Genomic DNA, 20,296 nt, shown 5'->3' with positions numbered 1-20,296 from the left:
TAAGCTGCAAGAGGAGACTTAAAAGCCCATTTTCGGACTAAAATGTTTGGATCAAAATTTATACATGCAAATTAAATGAAAGTGACGACTGATATTAGTCCCCAAATAGTTTTTTTCCAACTATATAACTTTTATACACATTTAAAATTGTATGTTTTTTGAGTTAAACTTACAGTTTAACTTGTCAAATGATTGCAGACATTGTGAACAGCATTTATCCATAATTACTCTCCGTCCATTCTTGTATGAGTAATCCTGTGTCTTGAAATATCCCTGAGCCACAGCGTTTTTAAAATAGCTTTCAAAGCCACTTGATGGCTGTTTCCATAATGGCTCCATCATCTCATTTGTATATGCACTTTTATTGAAAAGCCCCTTTCATGGCACAACAGAAGCCAATTATTGGCAATGTCTTTAAACTGAAGCAGGATAAAAACAAATTGAAAAATAATAAACCTATTGTCATGTATGAATGCAACTCCTTTTCGTGTATAAATGTTATTTTTTGCCAAAATTAAGTGAAAATGCATTAACCATTAATTGGCCATTTTTCTGCATTCATCACTCTACAAGTCAACAATGGGACAAAACAAACTAAAACAACCCTCAGATGAATTGCTGCATCCTTGGTAGCCACTAAATGGGGAGTCCAGATAAACCAATCACACATCATTGCATGCGCACGCTGTCTATTGACCAGCAGCATTAACATCTAACACTCTGCATATATCAATCTACATTAAAAAATAGTCCAGAGATTGATGTGATATGTAGACAATTACATTTTGTTTTCTTAGTAAGGCATGCCATTATTCAAAACTTTCCTCCAACAAAGGCTGTGATTCCTTTGTTAGCAGGTTATAGTCTCCATATCACAGCTGAAGTTGTTGCCATGACGATAATACTGCAATTCTCTGTAACTGTCACCGAACAGTTTCAGAGAGGACTTTAAAAGGAAGTGATGTGAATTTCTCCGGTTACCTTTGCTCTGCGAAGCAAACAACCGAGCAAGACACGTCATACTGGGGAGAGGCATGACACTTTGTTATTATGCATTCACAGCACAAACACTTGTAAATTGAAGTAATTGCAAAGTTAGCGGTTGATTATCACGCCGAAAAACACTGCAAGGGAAATTCAAGTTTGTGGACGAGAAGAAAAAGATTTGCAGCTGCACAAATTAAATCAGCAGAAAACTGTGTGGGATACCTGCTACTCAAAGTTCCCACATTGAGCATGACACTGAAGCACACCATGCCCACACATTTTTAAGCTGCAAGAGGAGACTTAAAAGTTGCAAGAGGAGACTCAAAAGTTGCAAGAGGAGACTTAAATGCCCATTTTTGGACTAAAATGAAATTAACTGAAAGTGATGACTGATATTAGTCCCCAAATAGTTTCTTTTCCGACTATATGACTTTTATACACATTTAAAATTGTATGTTTTTTTGAGGCCATATAGAGAATATACACTATTCTCACACAGTTTGGATGTTGACTGACTGGTGTCTGAATTTTACTGTCAGCTTCTTCGGTGTCGAGTTTCCTTCTCTGTGAAACTTTGTCAAAAACTATATCCTCCTGTGTGACAGAGCTTACCATCCCTAATGGCAGCAAACCACGAAAAATATGCAACTACTATTTAACTCAAACCTGTTATGAGCATGAGCTGCACACATATAAAAAAGTACATTCATCTACACATTTGTTTCATTACTCTAGCTTTGGTTCATATGAGACATCTTTAGGTTGTTAAAAGGTTAGCAATCAGGTGAGCGTTTTAGAAGTGTTTGTAGTAGCTGCTTAATGAACACAGTGAAACTTGGGCCAGTATTCTACGTGGCACCATAATACACTGAAAGCTAAAGTGCTTTGTTTTTTATACGGAACAATATGTTGTATATGACTTATGAAAATGAATACAGGCTCAACAAACGTCCACACATTTAAGGTTCACCTTTCTAAATAATAATATAGGTTTTGTCGCCACCCAGTGGTCATGCTGAGACCTATCCAGACTGGATTCTCTCTGCAGATTTAAAGGCCTCTGTCACCGCTCACACACATTTCATCATGGAGAATGAACAGAATCCTTGTGATCAATGCAAACGTAAATTGTGCCAAAAAAAATTCACCAAAAATATCAAGGGGCTACATGAAATCTGCTTCCAACCCTTGTTCCTATATCCTGTGTTTTGCTGACTAAACATAAGATATATGACTGCTGATTTATTTCCTACTCAAATAAATACAAAAGGTCAAACTGATGTATAAAACGTCCACTTATACTGACATCAGTTACCACAACTAGGAGTCACCTGAATTGGTGCGAAGCATTTTATATCAAATTCATATGGCGCATAGTGTTCGGTAGCTACCTTGAGTTTCAAACACAACTGACGTCTGGTTTTAAAACACCAGAGTAAGGCAATCAGATATGGCTATGGTTTATAGCACAGGTGTGGTGTCAGTGTTTGTGCATGCTCATGCATCTGTTATTTATTTATTTTTTTGTGTATGTACTGTATATCTGTACACGTGTTTCTTTTATGATTTACAGCATACAAATTATCTGCACTGTCTGCCTCAATTCTCCAAATCAAAAAAACAAAACAATAAGAAAATAAGAAATAAAAACATCTGCTGGCTTGTTTTTTTTTTTTTTTTGTTTTTTTTTTAAACTCAAAGAAAATGGAGCTGCTGATTTAAGAGGAATCCGCACTCATTCATCAGAGTTCAGACGGCACATTAAATGCTAGTACGCAAATGGATATTGACATCAGTTTGAGTCCCAGTCCTGGTAAGATGGAAGAGGAGGCAGTGCAGGAAAGATGCAAAACATGAGTTTTTCTTGTCAAGGCTTGTTCACAAACACACATCCAAGCTGAGGTGCCAGTCCATTTCTTGCTCCTTCCAAAGTACTGAACCAGTCCTCGCAACATCAGGCTGCCCAAATAATGTCCGCTGGACTGTTTGGGGTCAGACGTAGATGCCTTCGGGATTGAGGCTGGAGGAGACGGTGCTCTGGAGAGCCCGAAGGTCGCTGGGTAAGAGACGGGAAGAGCCGAGGCGCTTCAGAGAGCCACACTCCACCTCTGTGGGAAGATTAAAAAAGGGCAGATGAGCTGTTTGGGAATAATTTCAGTAACTACTCAGCATCATTTTACTGATGTGACCTTGATATATTGGCACAAAGTTAACCCTTTAAGGAAATTTTATTTTGAGAATGAAAACAGAGGATTTTCCTGTGAAACTCCTGCAGTATTTCACAGTGATTAGCTCCACGTAATGGGGTTATAAATTTATAAGCTGTCTCGGCACAACAAGCTTGCCTCTAAGGCCTCCAGTCTAAGTTGTCGTTCTGAGGTCGACCACCAGGTGGCACTGTGTCCAAACACATATTAAACAACAACACTGTAAGCAGAGTACATCAGCTTAAATGAAGCCATAAAATGTAACTTCTTAACGATTTGATGATAACACCGTGGACACGACGATGCCTCTGTACATGTGTTTATACGCCTGGTTGTGATTTTACCATTGATGTTCTCTTCCGTAGCTTGGGCAGGCAGCACCGTGACCTTGGTACCAGTCTGCTGAATGAACTGCTGCAGGTTGACCTGTCGAAGCTCTTTTGTCAGCTGCTCCAGCTCCTGCTCCTTCTCCTGCAGTGAAAAAAAAAAAAAACAGCATGCCAACAAAATAAAGCCTGTGGACAGACTGATATATACTGAACAATAAGCTCAACTGCAAACACCACATTCATGTGGGTTTACAAGAACTGTGAGTGCGGTTAAAAACGGCAAAACATACATTACTGCGGTCGCTGCACTTTTGCGCAACTTCATTAGAGGTGAAATTAATATGTAAAACATGTAAAAGGGGATCATGTTTTGCTCAAGATTCCCCCCCCAGAATCTCATAAATGATTACGCAACTGCAAGAAAGGGATTGTGTACTTATTCAGGCCCCTCTCTAATCAGGCGAAGAATGCCGTAATACCCTCCCTCCCTTCGCCTTCTAATTACCTCATGCTTCCTACACCCTACTGGACTACGCCTGCACATAGAGTACTTTGGTTCAGGCTAGGATGCACGCAGGCGATGATCCGCTGCACATTCCTGCAAGCCAGAGATAAAACTTTGCTTCACTGCCCACAACTTAATAAGCTTAAATGTCTACGGTTCCACCTGCGTACAGTGGACCGCAGCAACAAACTTATCCAACTTTCCATTTACTACTTTTCAAAACATCTTCCAAACGTGACGGCAACATGATATTTTTAGCAAATTTGCCCGAGGTGCTTTAAATCCATTCGGAGGTTGTGGTGTTGAAATGAAAGCATTAAAAATAGTATACGGCAGAAAGTGAGCTGACCTGTAATCTCTTGCCTGACTGGCCAAGCGAGCGCTCCAACGCCCTGCAGCTGCTTTCCAGCCTCGCTGTTAGTTGGCTCTGCATCTCCAACTCAGCCCTCACTTTCTCCAGCTGGCCCTGCACCTGAAACACGGAGCGGCACGCTCGTCACGACTTTGCAAGAAGAAAAGAAGCTAATCTCCGTAGCAAAACATGTAGGAGGACTCTTTCATGCTCTAATGGGTTTAGAACTTTAATATGAGCTCCTTTTGCTGTGGAAAATGATGCAGGGTTCATTTTGGATTTTCATATCGTGCAACTAAATATAAAAATGCTTCATTAATGATGTTTTTTCTTATATTAGACGGGATTACTGCAATTATTTGAAAGCCAAGGATCAACAAGACGTGCAGTCACCCTCTGCTTGGTTCTCAGACCAGTTTTATAATATCAAACTTGCCTTAAACCACAATAATGTCAAGCTTGACTTACATTTTATAGGACAGTGAATGCCTTTGGCTGCAGAGCAGAGACCTGAATTTTGTATCTCAGCAGTTCAGCTCAATGCATTCCTCTCTGTTTGCTGTGAGTGTTTTGGAAACCAAGATAAACTAGGGCTGTACCTCCTCCTCATTGGCCCTCTGTTTGAGCTCGGCCTCCTGCTGCAGTCGCTCCTGCTCCAGACCTGTCTCCATGCCCTATGCAATGCATTAGATAATATTACTTCTTAAATTATCACAGGTTTCTTCTGTTTTACTAGAATTTGTTTATATCAGTGAGGTTATGCCAGACAGAAACATTACTAAAAGTATGCAAGCTGCTTATAAACCCAACCAAAAGGCATCAGTTGGGATCAGGTAGCTTCTCTATGATGCCAAGCTCACCTGTATGCGTGCTAAGTACTCTGAAAGCTTGCCCTCGCAGTCACGTACACGGCCCTGCAGCTCGGCGAGCTGTTGCCGCAGCTGCCTCTCGCTCTCGTGCTCGATCTGCAGCTCGTTCTGCCAGAACTCCTCCTCCTCCATCTCGGCGTCGTTCCTCCTCACCTGCTGCTCCAAAAGCAGCAGCTCGTCCCCCAAGTTTCCTTCCTGTTAAGTGAGAAATGATTGGATGATTGAAGGTGATGTAGGGACGCAGAAATCTGCGCAAGTTTTCTCCGAGCTTCCGGCGCCGACAGCTGTGGTTGTACTCACTTCACTGGCCTCGCCCGCGGCCTCCTCCCAGTCTCGCAGCTCGGCCTCGCAGCCCAGCAGACGGCTCTCCAGGGCCTGGAGCTTGTCTCTCTGCAGCTGCACCAGCCGGCCCAGCTCTCTGGCCGGACTCCCAGGTACAGATGCTGTTCCATCCCCTCTGACTCTGCTCAGGTTCAGGCTCACTCCACGCTGCTGGGCCTGTTTGGCTGCGTGTACAGATGAAGGTGGAAGATGAAAGGAGGGAGTTTGGATTGTTGTTTAGCAGAAAAATCAAGGTAGGAACGGAAAACTGTCAATGAACAAGAATATACGCACTACCTTCAGTCTCTCTGCTTCTTCCAAATATGTCCCACAGACCCTTGGCGCCTCCAGTGAAGGTCAGAGACTTGCGTTTGGGTTCCCGTCGTTTCAGGGAGCGGTCAGTCCCTGACGAGCGGAGCTTAGCCAAAGGTGGGAGGCTCTGGCGGTAGAGGCCCCGTTCCGGGACACGAGCCAGCCCGTCAGAGGTCGGCCGCTCGCTGACGGACGGCCCGGTTCGCTGGAGGATGAGCTGCACGTCGCTGGCATACTGACCCCACTTGTTGAGGGACACCACGGGGTTTTCATTTGGAGCCAGGTGGCGTTCTGTCTCCCGCCACTTCTCGATCAAAGTGTATCTGCCGGTTCGGCCTGGGACAAAAACCTCTGATTAAACAGCCTCCAACAAACACTTTATGACAGCTATGTGACGCTCGGCTGGAAAGAGGTGATGTGTACTAATCAGGTTTTGGCAAAGTGTGAGGACAAACAGCTGTTGGGTTGTTTTTGATTCCTTGAACAAACTAATGATTTGTGAGGCCTGTCAGTAAATACAGATTCTCAACTTACTACTGCATGGATATTGGCAAGATAAGCTGAAGGAATACGAGAGAATAACCAGGTATTTTGTGGTATTCATGCTGTTCCTTTACGCCTCGAGCACATAACGTTCTCCAGATCTATCTTGAGTGCAGATACTTTCCTGCACACTGTCATCATCTGGCTTGCCAACTCATTTCAAGTCTGTTTGTAAGTGCACTTCAGTGGACAGTAAATCCTGCTCAGCCCTTTGATTCTGTACCATCACCGAGTTCTGCAGGAGCCTTTCGAGACTGAAACATATTGCAAGCAGCCCTTTTCACATTTCCCAAATGGCTCTTGTGCCGGTTTTCACATGCAAAAGTTCATGTTTTTTTTTTTTCAAAATGCTCAAAACCAACATTTAAAAATACATCTTTTAAAATTTCTGCACAGAAATCCAAGGCCTCGTGTTACTTTACAAAAAGATTATTCCAGTAAATTACATGCAGCAACATTGAGAAGTGTTAGATTTCAGGAAGACCTCTCAGTTGTAAATAATTGCTCAAAAGAAATGCATGCAGGCGAATTAGCTGGGGAAAATTATGCAGCATTCATTGTAGATTTTTGCACACCAACAGCATTGCATTTTTAAGTACTTTCATTTTGTCCTTATTAAAGTAGACGCCCTCTTTCACTTTTAGAGGAGATTTAGAGTGCTGCAGAAACTGTTACTGTAAACTGATGCTGCAAATGGAGAAAACATTTCAATTTTCAGACTGTACTGTACAATTATTATAATGCGATGTGCAAAATGTGCCTGAAAGCAAAATTACAATTAGCATAATATTAAATTTTGCATGGCAAAGATGTTTTTTTGGCTGCAGGGGCCTGAATTCGACCTCGGCAGAAAAAAAAAAAAAAAGTTTCATCCGGGATAACGCCTCAGACAGATTCAGCTCATACATGTCCAGTAAAGTGTGTCGGCGATGTCTTCTGAGATTTATTCTGGGAAACATAAGCACTACAGTACTTGTACTAATCATCTACATGAAGAGATTCCAGATTAATGGAAGCTGTCGCAGCGTAAACGCCCAGTGGACCCTCCGTTAGGAAGCGATGCGACCTTCTAAAAATGATTAAAATAAAGTTCAGCGTGTGTTGCGGCGAGGACAGATTAAACGCCGGCAAAAGAACAAAACCCGCCTTCCACAGCGCTCCCACGCTCGTGCACAAATGGCAGATGCAAAGAACTTCACCGGCGCGTTTTAGTGAAAGAGGTTTACAGTGGGAAAACTCAACTCAACAAACAGCGATTGTGTTAGCCAAAGGGCTAGGTTCAACGGTTCACAGCTTTTTTGTGTGTATTCTTGTCTGTGCACATACAGATAAGAGCAAAACACTGCCCCATCGCCCCCTCCTTGCACAGTAAGGGTCCTTGTAAAAAGAGGTGCATTCATCACTACGACCATTCACACATCAAAGTGGCCCGGCCGGGACAAAAGCCGCAGCGGACACAAAGGACAGTGGATGCCATAACTCCTGCTACGCTGTCACCGTTAAAGACACGTTTTAACTCCATCTACGGGGTTAGAGAAAAATCAAGTCTTTAAACAGCACACACGCCTTAAATCCACAGAGGCGTGTGCAAAATGTTCATACAGGGACGAGCAGAGTGGGAACTTATCTCTCTGCAAGTGTACAGCACATGTCAATAAAGCAAAGACTGCAGCATGACTCATCCTGTTTTGTGCAGCCCATTTACGGTGAAAATCTCTTTGTGCCCTCTAGTCGCTTTTCATTTTCATGCAATTTATCATCTCCAGTAGGTCTGACGTCTTGCCTGGCAAATATTAGACACAGCCCACATCACAGAATATCCCTGTGGGGATTTATGTAGGACAAAATATAATTTACGCCATTTTCGTCTAGACGTCTGTGTGCTTATGTTGGGCTGCGATATCCCCTCCATATAATGTTTTACATTCTGCTGTTATTGGATTTCATTTCAAGCGTCTGCCACTCGCGAATGTGATGGATAAGAGTACAGTGTTTTTTTTCCCCTCGTAGTGCAGTGGGTAGTTTTGAGCTTACCAATGGCTTGTGCCAGAGCAATGACCACTTCCTGGCATGTGGTGAACTCCGTGACCCCGCACACGATGCGCTGCACTCCGTCCACCCACACTTTCAGCTCCATGGCCTTCATCCAGAGGCCCTCCCTCAGTCCTCCACACCACAAGAGGGTGCTGCTATTCTTTTAGTTTCCATCCTTAAAGGCAAAAAAAAAAAAACAATATTCACAGTTAAGCATCAAACAAAAAAATTTGCGCCAGTCCAAGGAGAATCATCTCCTGCTTCTGCAAGTCTGTTCAAATCTAGAACACTTTAATGCCTTTTTTTTTGTTTTGGTCCTATCAATCCTATCTACAGACAGAGCAAACAGGTGTTTTCAGTGAACGAGACCTAACAAATCCATAGCGGAGAAATTAGCAACTTTAAATTTTATCCCAGAGACCAACACTCATCAAGGACGTCTGCTAACGGCTCCCAGCGCCTGCAGCTAGCTAGCATTTTCTTTAGCATGACATCCTAAACAATGTGAAAGATTTCTGCCACTGCAAGTACATTTTGGTAGAATAATCTTAACAGAGCTTTTATTACATCCTAAAATTTTCACATCTGAGTGTAAAACAATGACAACATCCTCACAAAACAATTCCAGCGTTGAATTATTTCCTAAACGACTTCACAGCCATTAAAGAGCAAACCGCATTACGGATGGAAACACCTGAAACTCGATGTCAACGCACAGCAACACTTGTTCTCTTCAATTGCTTTCATGTAACGCTTCTGATAAATTGCTGCGAGAACACGCTTGCGGTGCAGCAGTCGTGACCGGTGCTAAGAGAACTCCTCCAATATATTTTTCATTTGCGGCGGGAAGCTTGCATGCATGGAGAACGGGAGCCATTTCAAAGTGCTGACACAGGCAACTCAGCGGCGAGGCTGTCGTTACGAACCTGGCATGGCCGCATGACAGCGGGCCAGAGCAACAGAGCAGTGAAGGAGCAGGTGTTTAATGCTCAGTTTTGCGACCCTACTGAGCAGAAGTGATCCCTTTCTCCTGACTGGCCCATCAGCTCAGCTCTGATCCTTGAATTCCATACAGCTTGAGGCCTCTCTTAACAATTTAGGCACCTTCCATCTTCATCACAGCTGGAGTGGGACTCCCATTCCTCCTGCAATTTAACTACTGCTCCCCCTGTGAGGCTTTTTCCCCCCCGTGAGAGTGCATTATGCTGCACACTCCTCTGCACTCAAGGTATCAGGTAATGGCAAGGCCTGCATTTACCCAGAAGCAGGATGATTTGTTGCTTTAGACGGATACTGCAGGATGCATTTCAGATAGATGTTACAGTCCAGTGAATGAGATTGTTTCAGTGAGAAGAGTAGAAGGACAGATAACACATAAAGCAGGTGGATAAATAGAAGAGAATGGGTTTGTTGTGGCCTGAAGGCGGAGGGCAAACAATCTGGGGATGAACAAGGTATAAAAAAAAACAATGCACTCATTGATTTTGTTGGCAAATCAAAGCATGAGGGATGCTGAGCTTGCTCATCAATAAGGCACCCAACTCTGACTGAAACCATTTACACAACAGTCTGCTCTTAAAACTCACAGTATCACAACTGATGCAGCGATGACACCTTGAGACTTTCGCGACCGCGGTCAAAATATTGGAACTGGATGCTTATTGTGATGATCCAAATCGCACCGAGGTTTTACCGAGGAGGAAAATCCAGTTGGCACGAACCTGTGAATGTGATCTCACCCCGAACGCACTTATAATAGCGCACTGCTCAGGCCACACACACACGTTGAGTGGGCACTTCCACCGCATGTGAGAAGTCATTCACCCCCCAGTGATACAATGAGAATAAATCTACTACGAAGACGGAGAAAATAAGCTGCAAGCAAATTCAAGTTTAAATCAATCACTTTTAAGAGAGACTTAATGTTCAAAAATTAAACGTGAAGGAGTCTATTAATCAATGACAGGTTATTTTTAGGACACAAATGACTTTAGGGATCATATTTATGAAATAAAATTGTAATAATGTTCTCATGATTTACAACACAAGTCAGGCAGGTCAGGGTGGAACACAAGCACAGATTTTTTTTCAGGACTATGAGTTATCAGTTCAGCAAAGATAGCTGATATGCTAATGAGAAGATTATACTTTTTTTGGTTGCAAGTGCACAAGTCAGAGTTTTGATCTGTGCAAGTACAAGTAAATACCAAAACATGGCCTCCAAAGCTAGTTACTGCCACCGTTCCTCCGACATAAACATCACAACATATGCTAAAATGTGTTTTTATCCTGGGTGGCTCTTATACCATAGGGGCAAGCAGCTGTGCAGGAGCAGATGTTCAGCTTCACTTTAACCAGACAGAGCACTCCTAGCTTTGATCCTGGACGACGGAACGGTCTTAACAACCTAGGCGCTTTCAATTTGTGACACTAAAGAGGATCTCTGACATGTGAACCTTAGAGTCGGTACCCACGGTCTCATCAGTGTTTCACTAATCGAATTCTCTGCCCAACTGCACCAACAACACTGAAGTCTGTTTCCTTCAGGAAACGAGCTTCGATTTTCTTTAAGTTCCAGCACCTGAATCACTACAGAGGCTTGCTCCGCCGCTTCCACCTCCACCTCTCTCTCTCTCTCTCTCTCTCTCTCTCTCTCTCTCAAGCCATTGCTATTGTAATTCTGAATTTTCATCATACTGTTATTCCCTTTAATCTAAATCAAAGTTACTTTGATGCTCCCGCTTGCCAGCATGCGAATAAATAAATCATACGAGCGAGTGTACACAAATTAATATGCTGGGACAAGGGGCTGGGTGGCTGAGTGAGGGTGGGAGGAGGGGGGGGTTCTATTCTGGTTCAGCTTCATTGCGAAAGTATACCTCCATATTTAGACACACTCGGCGAGCTTCGCGTCTGCACAGTTAGACAGAACCTGCGAGAAAGGTGCTGGAATTTCCTTTTCCATTAGTCACAGTTTAATAAACTGTCCAACTCAACGCTCCACATTCCAGCTTCACGTAGTAATCCATTCACAGAGGAAACAAAGCTTTGGATCTCCTTCACTTTCACCATAGAAAGCGGAAAAAATTTGACATTTCTGTTGCTAGGGGTAGAGTCAGGTGGATTTATCTTAACATAGCTTTTGTTTAGTCTAGTCTTTGAATTTAAAAATAGTGAATTTGTGTAATTTTCATTAAAGGATTGCCTTGAAATTGTGTTTCTAGATTTGTGTCCCGCCCACCATGAATTTTGTCCAGTTTGCCCAGCAGTCATGTTTACTACTGACAGATCGTACACCGGCAAAACTAAATGATCTGCACTACTTTTCTGTATTATCGGTACTCCAAGTATCTCATTCCCCCACCACAAGTTTGGGCTCAATGATTTGCCAAGGAGACTTTGGCATGCAGAGGGGTTGGGGAGCTTCACACCATCAGCAGTAATTAGTAGCGATCATTGGACAACCTGCTCTGCACCTGAGCCACACCTTAGCCAACCACCCATCTAACTAACGGCAGTCCATCCAAATTCTGCTTTGTTATAGTTTGCATGGCCATTGTGGAAACGTTAGGCTTGCTAGACACCCATATGGTGCTTCAGCAAGTATCACGGTTTGAGCCTTTAGTTAAAAAAGCTACAATGCATTTATTTAATTTATTGGAAAATGCTAAAGTAGGAGTTTGTTTTTGTGTTACTGGAGCTTCCAGGATCTGTATGTACTTACATTATCATCTGTGTTCCTCCAAGAAGCGGAACAACAAACTATAAGAACAAAAAAATGATCAGAATAGGGCAAATTTAGAGAAGAACAGGCAGCCACAGTAACACACTGTCTTCAGTAGAGGAGGTATAGTGATATTTGTTTCGGTCAAAAGCGAGGAAATAGTTGACAAGATGGATTGTGGCCCTGCCGTGCGGGGAGGAAAGGTTGCCGCCATCAGTACAAATCTTTGGTGTCAGACAACTTCTGCCGCAGCCATTTGCTCTCAGACATGAGGGATATTGTGTTGTCTGGGCCGTGAGCCGTGGAGCTAAACTTAGTGGTGACTTCAGCCTGCCTCCCCTGAAGTTTCATTCTCGAGATGCCACAGAAAGGCAGAGCCAGGGAGTGGACGCTGCGTGACAAGTCAGGGTTTCTTCCTCAAGCACGGACGGAGGCTTATAACACGGATCAGAGCGTAAATGCCACTAAAGGCTCCTTCAATATCGGGGAGATCAAGGTACAAAGGTATTAAAATGTAAAATAAAAGCTTAGGTTCAAATGTATTAAACAAAACAAACAGTTCATTTCCTCTCCTAAATGAAACTTCAACTTCAGCTCACTGATTAAATTTGAACTCTTAACCCCTGATTATTTCGCTGCCCCCGTGCCAGCGACAAACAAACAGTACATCGTTGCCGTCACAGTTCTGATTTCTTTCAGTGTGCTATTGCTTATCTTTAACAGAATCACTCGTGGAAGCTTTGGTATTGAGGTAGATGTGACTTCTTCTTCTTCAAGTGGCAGCAGCAGCGAGCAGTTTAACAACAGACGATGATGCAATCAGAGGCCAATTTTTAGGGAAGCTGTGGCAGCGGGAGGGGGTCCGCTGAAACAAGTGGTGCACAAACAAAAGAGCATGCTGCACTGTGTGTGTGTTTGAGCCCACATGGCTACAGCATGACTGGATGCAAACAATCCCTCACCATGGCGACACAGCTCCGGCTTTGTCCGAGCCTCGCACAGATGACTGGATTGATTGGAGGGTACGGTCTGGGAAAGTAGACCAAACAATCGGTAACAATTAAGAAGCGACCCGTGCTTTCCTGTCACTTCCTCTTTGTCTGCTCTGAATGTGGGCTGCGGGAAAACGTGGAGGTGTGTTAACTGCAGCGGGGTTTCTCTCTCAGGATTAAGCGAGGGGAGGGGGCGCTGCTGGAACGTCTCAGAGTTGGTCCTCTGATGGAGATTAAACAAGCCTCAGCTGGAGCAGTAAGAGGAATTAGATGATTTCCCCAAAGGAGAAACTAATTTAAGTTAAGTTTGAGGCAAAAATCTATAAATTTTTTATGAAAGATTCTACATTAACTGTTTACATGGACACAACATAAAAGGATCTGATAAGATACACTGCATGTTGACTTGCCCCAAAACATCAATGAGAATAAAACTTCTTTTAAACATGGCGCAAAGTGGTTTGGGCGCCCAATCAAGCATCAGATCTGCCAGATCGAGATTTTATTGACAACTCAATTCTGTAGACAGACTGTCAGAGTACGAGTCCAGTAACACGCCATTTGGATTTCATTATGGGGTGTGCTCCAGCCGATAAAAAAATACCCCTAGTCCTTCAACCATTCATTTATTCATTCATCTTCTGTAACTGCTTGTCCTGTGAAGGGTCGCAGGGGGTGCTGGAGCCTATCCCAGCTGTCATTGGGCGAGAGGCGGGGTACACCCTGGACAGGTCGCCAGTCTATCGCAGGGCTAACACAGAGGGACAGAGAACCATTCACACTCACATGCACACCTACGGCCAATTCAGAATCACCAGTGAACCTAACCAGCATGTCTTTGGACGGTGGGAGGAGGCCGGAGTACCAGGAGAGAACCCACGCAGACACAGGGAGAACATGCAAACTCCAAGGCCCATGGATTTGAACCCGGAACCTTCTTGCTGCGAGGCATCACCGCTAACCACCACGCCTCTGTGCTGCCCATCCTTCAACCAATCAGAGACAATTTGTTGTGAAGAAATTCAATTCCACGGTGATCAGATGACATGTATGTCACTGTTGCACTTCTGTCCGTCTGTCACAATTGGCCTGGCAGATCTCCACTCCCAACGGAGTGACTCCAGACTGACTTTTACCTCCAAAAACCTGGGTGGGGGAAGTTCAGTTCCTTCTGATCAGGCCACTAGGTTGCGATTGAGGTGGTTACAAGAGCTTTTTTGTTCTGATTGTACTATTATTCCAATTATCAGTGGAATACTACTGTCCGCGGCCATTGTTTCTGATGTATTTCTTCCATAAAAAAGTTCAGTTACCTGCTTTCAAATGATTAAAATCTAAGATTATCTAAGTATTTCTCAAATCAAAGGCTTAACTACAGGATTCAAGTTTAATGGTGAGCTTTTGGTGAGAAACTTTCCACTTTCAGCACATGACACTGAACATCTGCATGATTCATGATTCTGCACAGAGAAGCTCAAACACAGAGGGGAAGTAACAAACAGACCTAACATCAACACCAAGTCGTTTAGCATTTTCGTAAAAGACTCTTACAGAAGAGTTCATCCCCGGATGAGGTAACACGCATGTGACTTTTTGAGGATGTATGCTAGCTAGTGTTTACATGCTGGAAGATATGGTGGAAAAATTGTCCGGAAACGTTGTCTTACTAGATGAAAACGTCTGAGGATCACTTAAGTGATTAAAAATCATCCGGATGTGAACATAAATATTCATAATAAAAGCCATGGCGATCCATCCAACGGCAGGGGCGCTAGCTCACTCAAACCCAAAGATGTTAGCCTCACGCGGAAACGTCACAGGATTACAATAATTAACCCTAAACGGTGACCATGATTGTCCATACAGCACTTCATGGCGATCTCTCCAATAGCTCTTGAGGTGCTGAGGCTGAGTCGCAAGAAATTCCAGTGTCAGCAAGTATTTCTAATGGAAAAAGCAAATCAAATTAGATTTTGACCTTTGTCTTCAGACAAGATGTCACTTTACTTGATGGAGTGTCCTGGAGTCTCACTGGTCCTCATACATACAGTTATATACTCATGACTTTGTGTTTGGAGTTAACTCACAGCATCCCTGTTTCGCCTGCATACTATTACACTAATATACACTAATGCTATTAGACTCCAGGAGGAGATCCTGATCCTCCTACTACCAGTTAGGCATTCTGCAAACTTAAACTGAAACCTTCAAGGCCCGTTTTGGCCTTTACATGCTCTAGTTCTGGCTCTACATTAGATGCAGATACATGCTGCTCAGGGCAGACGTCTGTCTGAGATTACTTCCACATCAGCTTTGTCAGAGGACGACAGCGAGGTGGTTGCAGGTTTAACAGGGAGTAATAGGACAAAGCAACTTTCCATTTAAGTCCTAGATGCACAGACGATGCTTGATGTCCTTGTGAACAAACAAGAAGTGGTGTTGGTAGTTTTCAATTCAAAATCCAGCTGGTGCAAGTAACAATCACCATATTAAATTTGTGTAAGCAAACTACCACCTCGCCATCTCAAAAGTAAGAAACTAATCAGCTTGGTGGAGACAATAAGCTTTTAACCCTGTAAGACTCGGAGCTTAGCTGGTGGGAGGAGGAGGAGGGGGAGGAGGAGGAGTTTGCTCAAAGATAACCTAGACTGGATTTACTCTGTCAAGTCTGTGAAGAGTTTTCCACTTCAGCAGCAGGGGTTTAATCTAACAGGCAAATATTGACCACGAGGAATGGTGCGTCTACTAGTGTAGATAACAACGCACGGTGAAATCAATTATTTGAATAATGGAAGACGTGGAGGTTGTGTTAATGGAGCTTTAGGAGCTTAGGAGCCAAAACGAATGCTGTAGCAAAGTCGCTGCACTTGCAATTTTGCACAAAGTTTGTTTTAAGGAAGAAAGTTTGTTAAACTTTATTGCCATGGCAGCTGAAAGAAACGAATCAACTGAAATTTAAACGACATACAAATATGCTCCATAGTCCTTTGCTTTATCTTTAACTGTATACATTTGGCTTTTGAAAATGTGCAATTTTTAAGAAAAACGTGACAGATATTGTTCTATATTTTGACAAAGAGGAGCTGGTAAGTGACTGATCAGCTGTTGACGTATTCTCCCTACACTTTTACATGTTTCACACATCCTCAGTAGTCGTGTTCTAGGCTGAACATCGAAAAACAGAATAATTTGCCAAAATATGTAGTGAAAGTGAATCGGTGACGATGTCAAAAACACCTCACTTTAAATATCAAGAAATGGTCATTAAACATTTGAAGGAAATAAACCAAATAGATTTAATAATGGAGCAAAAGCTGGTGTTTTTAAGAGCGGACTGATACTTCACTGAGAAGGAAATAAATTCTGTATGTCCAAATGTGCCAAAATGTGTTATCTAATCCATATCTGTATGTATGCACATGTGAGATTAAGGGAGCTGGCATTTAACACCCTATGCCCACCTGAGTAAACATATTGATTTGTCATTGTGTTTTTGTAAATTAAATCGTTCCTAACACAAACACACAGTTTGCCCTTGCCTCCATAGCAGGCGTGTTTACTTCAAGGACTTTACACTCTCTAGCTGTGGCCGTGTGTGTGTGAGCCAGTTGAAGGAACTCTGATTAAAAGCACTGCTGACTGAGCTCTTATGGCCCAACTCTATTAGCAGATTCATCATTGCAGGGCTCAGCAGATCCACTCACGCACACTGACCACTCACCTCGCATGCATGCACACTCACATCCTGCTGGCTCATTGGATCCGGTGCGGGCAGTCCAGAACACGAACTGGGGATGTGTGAAAATATAAAGTAGAGGAGGATAAATCTACAGATGATCGGTCTTATTAGCTCCTCTGGTTCTCACATGTATACAATAATAAACTTAATCACAACCTTGTTTAAATGGCAGCCTTTAAATGTTGCTTGACGCAACGTTCAAGTTCCTCAGCCCGGTGCCAAAAGCGACAACATACATACCTCTGTTCAGCAGCAGATCAGTGTTGGTCAGAGCATTTGTCACTGTCCTCTTGTGTTGTATTTCTCTAAAAAAAAAAAATCCTTGTACTTGTACTGCGGACCACTTGCGGGAGATCTGTGTTTATTCCGTGCCGATCCGTGCCTGCATCAGAGTTAGCGGTGTGCGCACCTCCCCGCCTCTCCTATGAAACAACCCGTGTGTGGATGTAAACACGAGTGTGCGCCCCGGACATAGGACATCCGACGAGGTGGGGGCTTTCAACATCTGCTGCTCTGCCTGCTAGCCCCGCCGCTCTGCCCCATCAGAGACGCAGACCTCACTCACTTGTAAATTGCATCGGAACAGAACTGGGACACCGCAAGGCATGCTGGACCAGTTAAAGCTGCAACGCACAGGGCGACTCGAATGGACCGGGATCCATTCAGCTCTGATGCAGTCACAGAGAAGAAGAACAGTGTTTTCTTGTGAAGAGAAAAAGGACACATGAGGGGTTTTCACTTTTACTTATCAAGAAAATCTAAAGTTACTCACTCTCTTCATAAACAGTTTTTACATTATTAATATTATTATAGTTTGTAGGTGATTTCTCATTCAGTAAAGAACAATTTAGTAAAATTAAGAAAATACAATTTTATTAGCATCAAGAAACAATACAAAAAAAGTAACAGGTGTAAATGCTACTATGCAGTTTTAAAGAACCAGTGTGTACTATTTAGTGTCATCTAGTGGCGAGGTTGGAGATTACAGCCAAATGAATACCTCTTTCTTTGCAAGCATGCAACTCCTTGGGCTTTCAATTGAAATAGAAAATGGTGCAATTAAAGAAAATCTCCTCAAGAAAATAATCTAAAACATCAAAATAATGTCCAACATCCTGTTTGCACAAGGTCTGCTAGTGATTTGTGTAACATTGCGTTCATCTGAATTGTACATTGCGTGATCTCAGTTCTATGCATGTCCATAATTTATAACGTGAAAAATAACACTAGAAATTATCTACCATATTTCTCCAAACACAGAGGTCCTGATAATAGTAGTTCCATGTGAATCAGTGTCAGCTTTCCAGGTTGATCTGGAAGCGGTCTGTTGGGAACCGATTATGCAAGGTCCACCAGTCTACCATCATGTCTGTTGTAAAACATATTAACAGCAAATTAAATTTAAAAGGATGAACAGTTAACAGTGATTATTTTTCTCTGTAGTGGCTGAAACAGGCCCTGTAATAGAATCAAAATGGAGTGTTACAGACTCTGACAACAACTGAGTTTGGCTACGCTAGGCTAGGATGTGCGTGGAAGAGAACATGCTCTGTCTGTCCATGTAAAGCTAGTGAAAACACAACCTCCTTTCATTAAACCTATATGAAGTTACCTGGTCATTAGCTTGTTAGCTTCAATGGCTACTAGATGTCAACAGTTATCTAGCAGCAGGGTGCTCATCATTAAGGCCGATGGTACCACTTGTCTAAACAACTACCCATGCCGTAAATACGAGTGCATACAAGGACAAACTATCTAAACTGAGTGAAATGTTCAACCTGAGACACTTTCTTTTCTGGCTGCACCATGCCTTCAGCTGAAAATATTCCTCTGGATGTCTAGTGCATCATTTCTCACATAAATACAGACTGACATAATTGGTATCTTTGGAAACCTTGGGATCTCCACTAGGACTCAAATATACTTCTGTGGGTTTGAGCAATGCTTCGCTGCACAGCATGAAAGGTAGAGGGACACACCGAAGGTCTGTGGACAGGGATTAAGAGGTGTCCGCTTCACTTCTGAGAAATGTCTTCAATGGCATTCAGATTTGAGCAAGCTAAATGCAAATAAAAAACACATTTGTCATTCGTTTACAGCCTCCTGTTGATGTTAATTTTAGGCTTTCATTTCCCAGAGTGTTTTTACTTCAAGATTCTGTATTTGTCCTCACTTATAATTCCAGTCAGCGCTCACGCCTTCATGTTTCACAGCATTAATCATGACAGCTGCCTGTTGTGCTGATCAGGCAGAATCACGGACAACCTTCAGAATACTGTAATTTTCAGTGCTACTCTGCTGGGAACAAATTTTAAATAGAAAAAGTAGACAACTTTAACATTTGCATACAGTTGCTGTTCTTTGTTGCTGAATTAAGCCTCCCATAATCCACCTTGCATGCAAATGTCTTTACCTGAGTCATAAATTTAATGAAACTCGTGATACGATCCTTCTCCAGCTACCTTTAATATTTAATAGCGCCGATTTGTTCCAGAGTCGTGGGCCTGTATATCCATTTAGAACCAAACTCCTGCAATTAATCCTCAACATATGGTTCAGAGACAGTCAAGCCACGAGTGATGGATGTTTTCTTGCAGGCAGCGATGTCAAGGTTTGACAGATGCTTCTCAGGGTATAAAGCCTGGCTTCGGTTCAGCATGAAGCCAGGCTTACAACAGACAAAATGATCATGAGCTTGTGTGAGAGGGAGAAAGAGGGCTGTACATTCAGAGGATTTTGCAGGATTAAAACAAAGGCATAATATATTTCTGCTGCTTTTGCAAAGACCATATATAGGACACAAAACATTCACTGAAAAGAAAGAATTTACTCAAGAGGGTAAAGGATATTGTCATGATTTTACAGGGTTATAGGCATTGCTTTGCACCAATGTAGCGTCAGCAATAGAAAGAAAGCAATAACGGAGGCATGAAAGCAGACAGAAATGATTTACCATGTGTAGAGAAAAGCTAATTGTTTTACAAAATGAAATAAACGGGGCGGTGGTAGTCGGTGTTGATTCTGAAGAAAATCAATAGACAGAAAGTACTTTAGCGTGGATCATCTGACCGTCTGCATGGCTAACCATAGCTACGCTAGCAGCCAGACATTTGTTCCTTTTGTTCCACCAGAAACAATGTGGATGCTCCTGGTTTCTTTGCAGCTTTTGGATGCTAGTGGTTGTGTTAGCAACAGGGCTACTGCTAGCAGCCTGGCTAGTGAATCTTTTTTATCCCATGTTTACTCCTGTTTTTCCTCATTGTCTTTGCCTTCTCTGACATTATTCTATAGCTATGACACTGAACAGTAAACGTTAGCTTCATAATAACAAGTGAAATATGTTAATGTATTGTTTGTCCTCCCTTTTCTAAATGCCGCAGCT

At 42.8% G+C, this 20,296-nt stretch overlaps 1 protein-coding gene across 1 annotated transcript; it reads right to left on the bottom strand.

Moving 5' to 3' along the window:
* Positions 1 to 2,644: 2,644 nt before the first annotated feature.
* rassf8b (Ras association domain family member 8b) lies at positions 2,645 to 17,744 on the bottom strand. Its single transcript, XM_084573303.1, has 9 exons — positions 17,155 to 17,744; positions 8,460 to 8,634; positions 5,868 to 6,218; positions 5,550 to 5,755; positions 5,241 to 5,444; positions 4,980 to 5,054; positions 4,378 to 4,500; positions 3,539 to 3,665; positions 2,645 to 3,095 (listed from the first exon to the last, which is right to left on the bottom strand). The coding sequence occupies exons 2-9, from the start codon at positions 8,569 to 8,571 to the stop codon at positions 2,980 to 2,982; spliced, it is 1,314 nt and encodes a 437-aa protein (XP_084429429.1). The 5' UTR covers positions 8,572 to 8,634; positions 17,155 to 17,744; the 3' UTR covers positions 2,645 to 2,979.
* Positions 17,745 to 20,296: the final 2,552 nt, after the last annotated feature.

This window comes from Chelon labrosus (genome assembly GCF_963514085.1).
Source record: "Chelon labrosus genome assembly, chromosome: 23".
NCBI lineage: Eukaryota > Metazoa > Chordata > Actinopteri > Mugiliformes > Mugilidae > Chelon > Chelon labrosus.
This window is presented reverse-complemented; position numbering and strand designations above follow the sequence as displayed.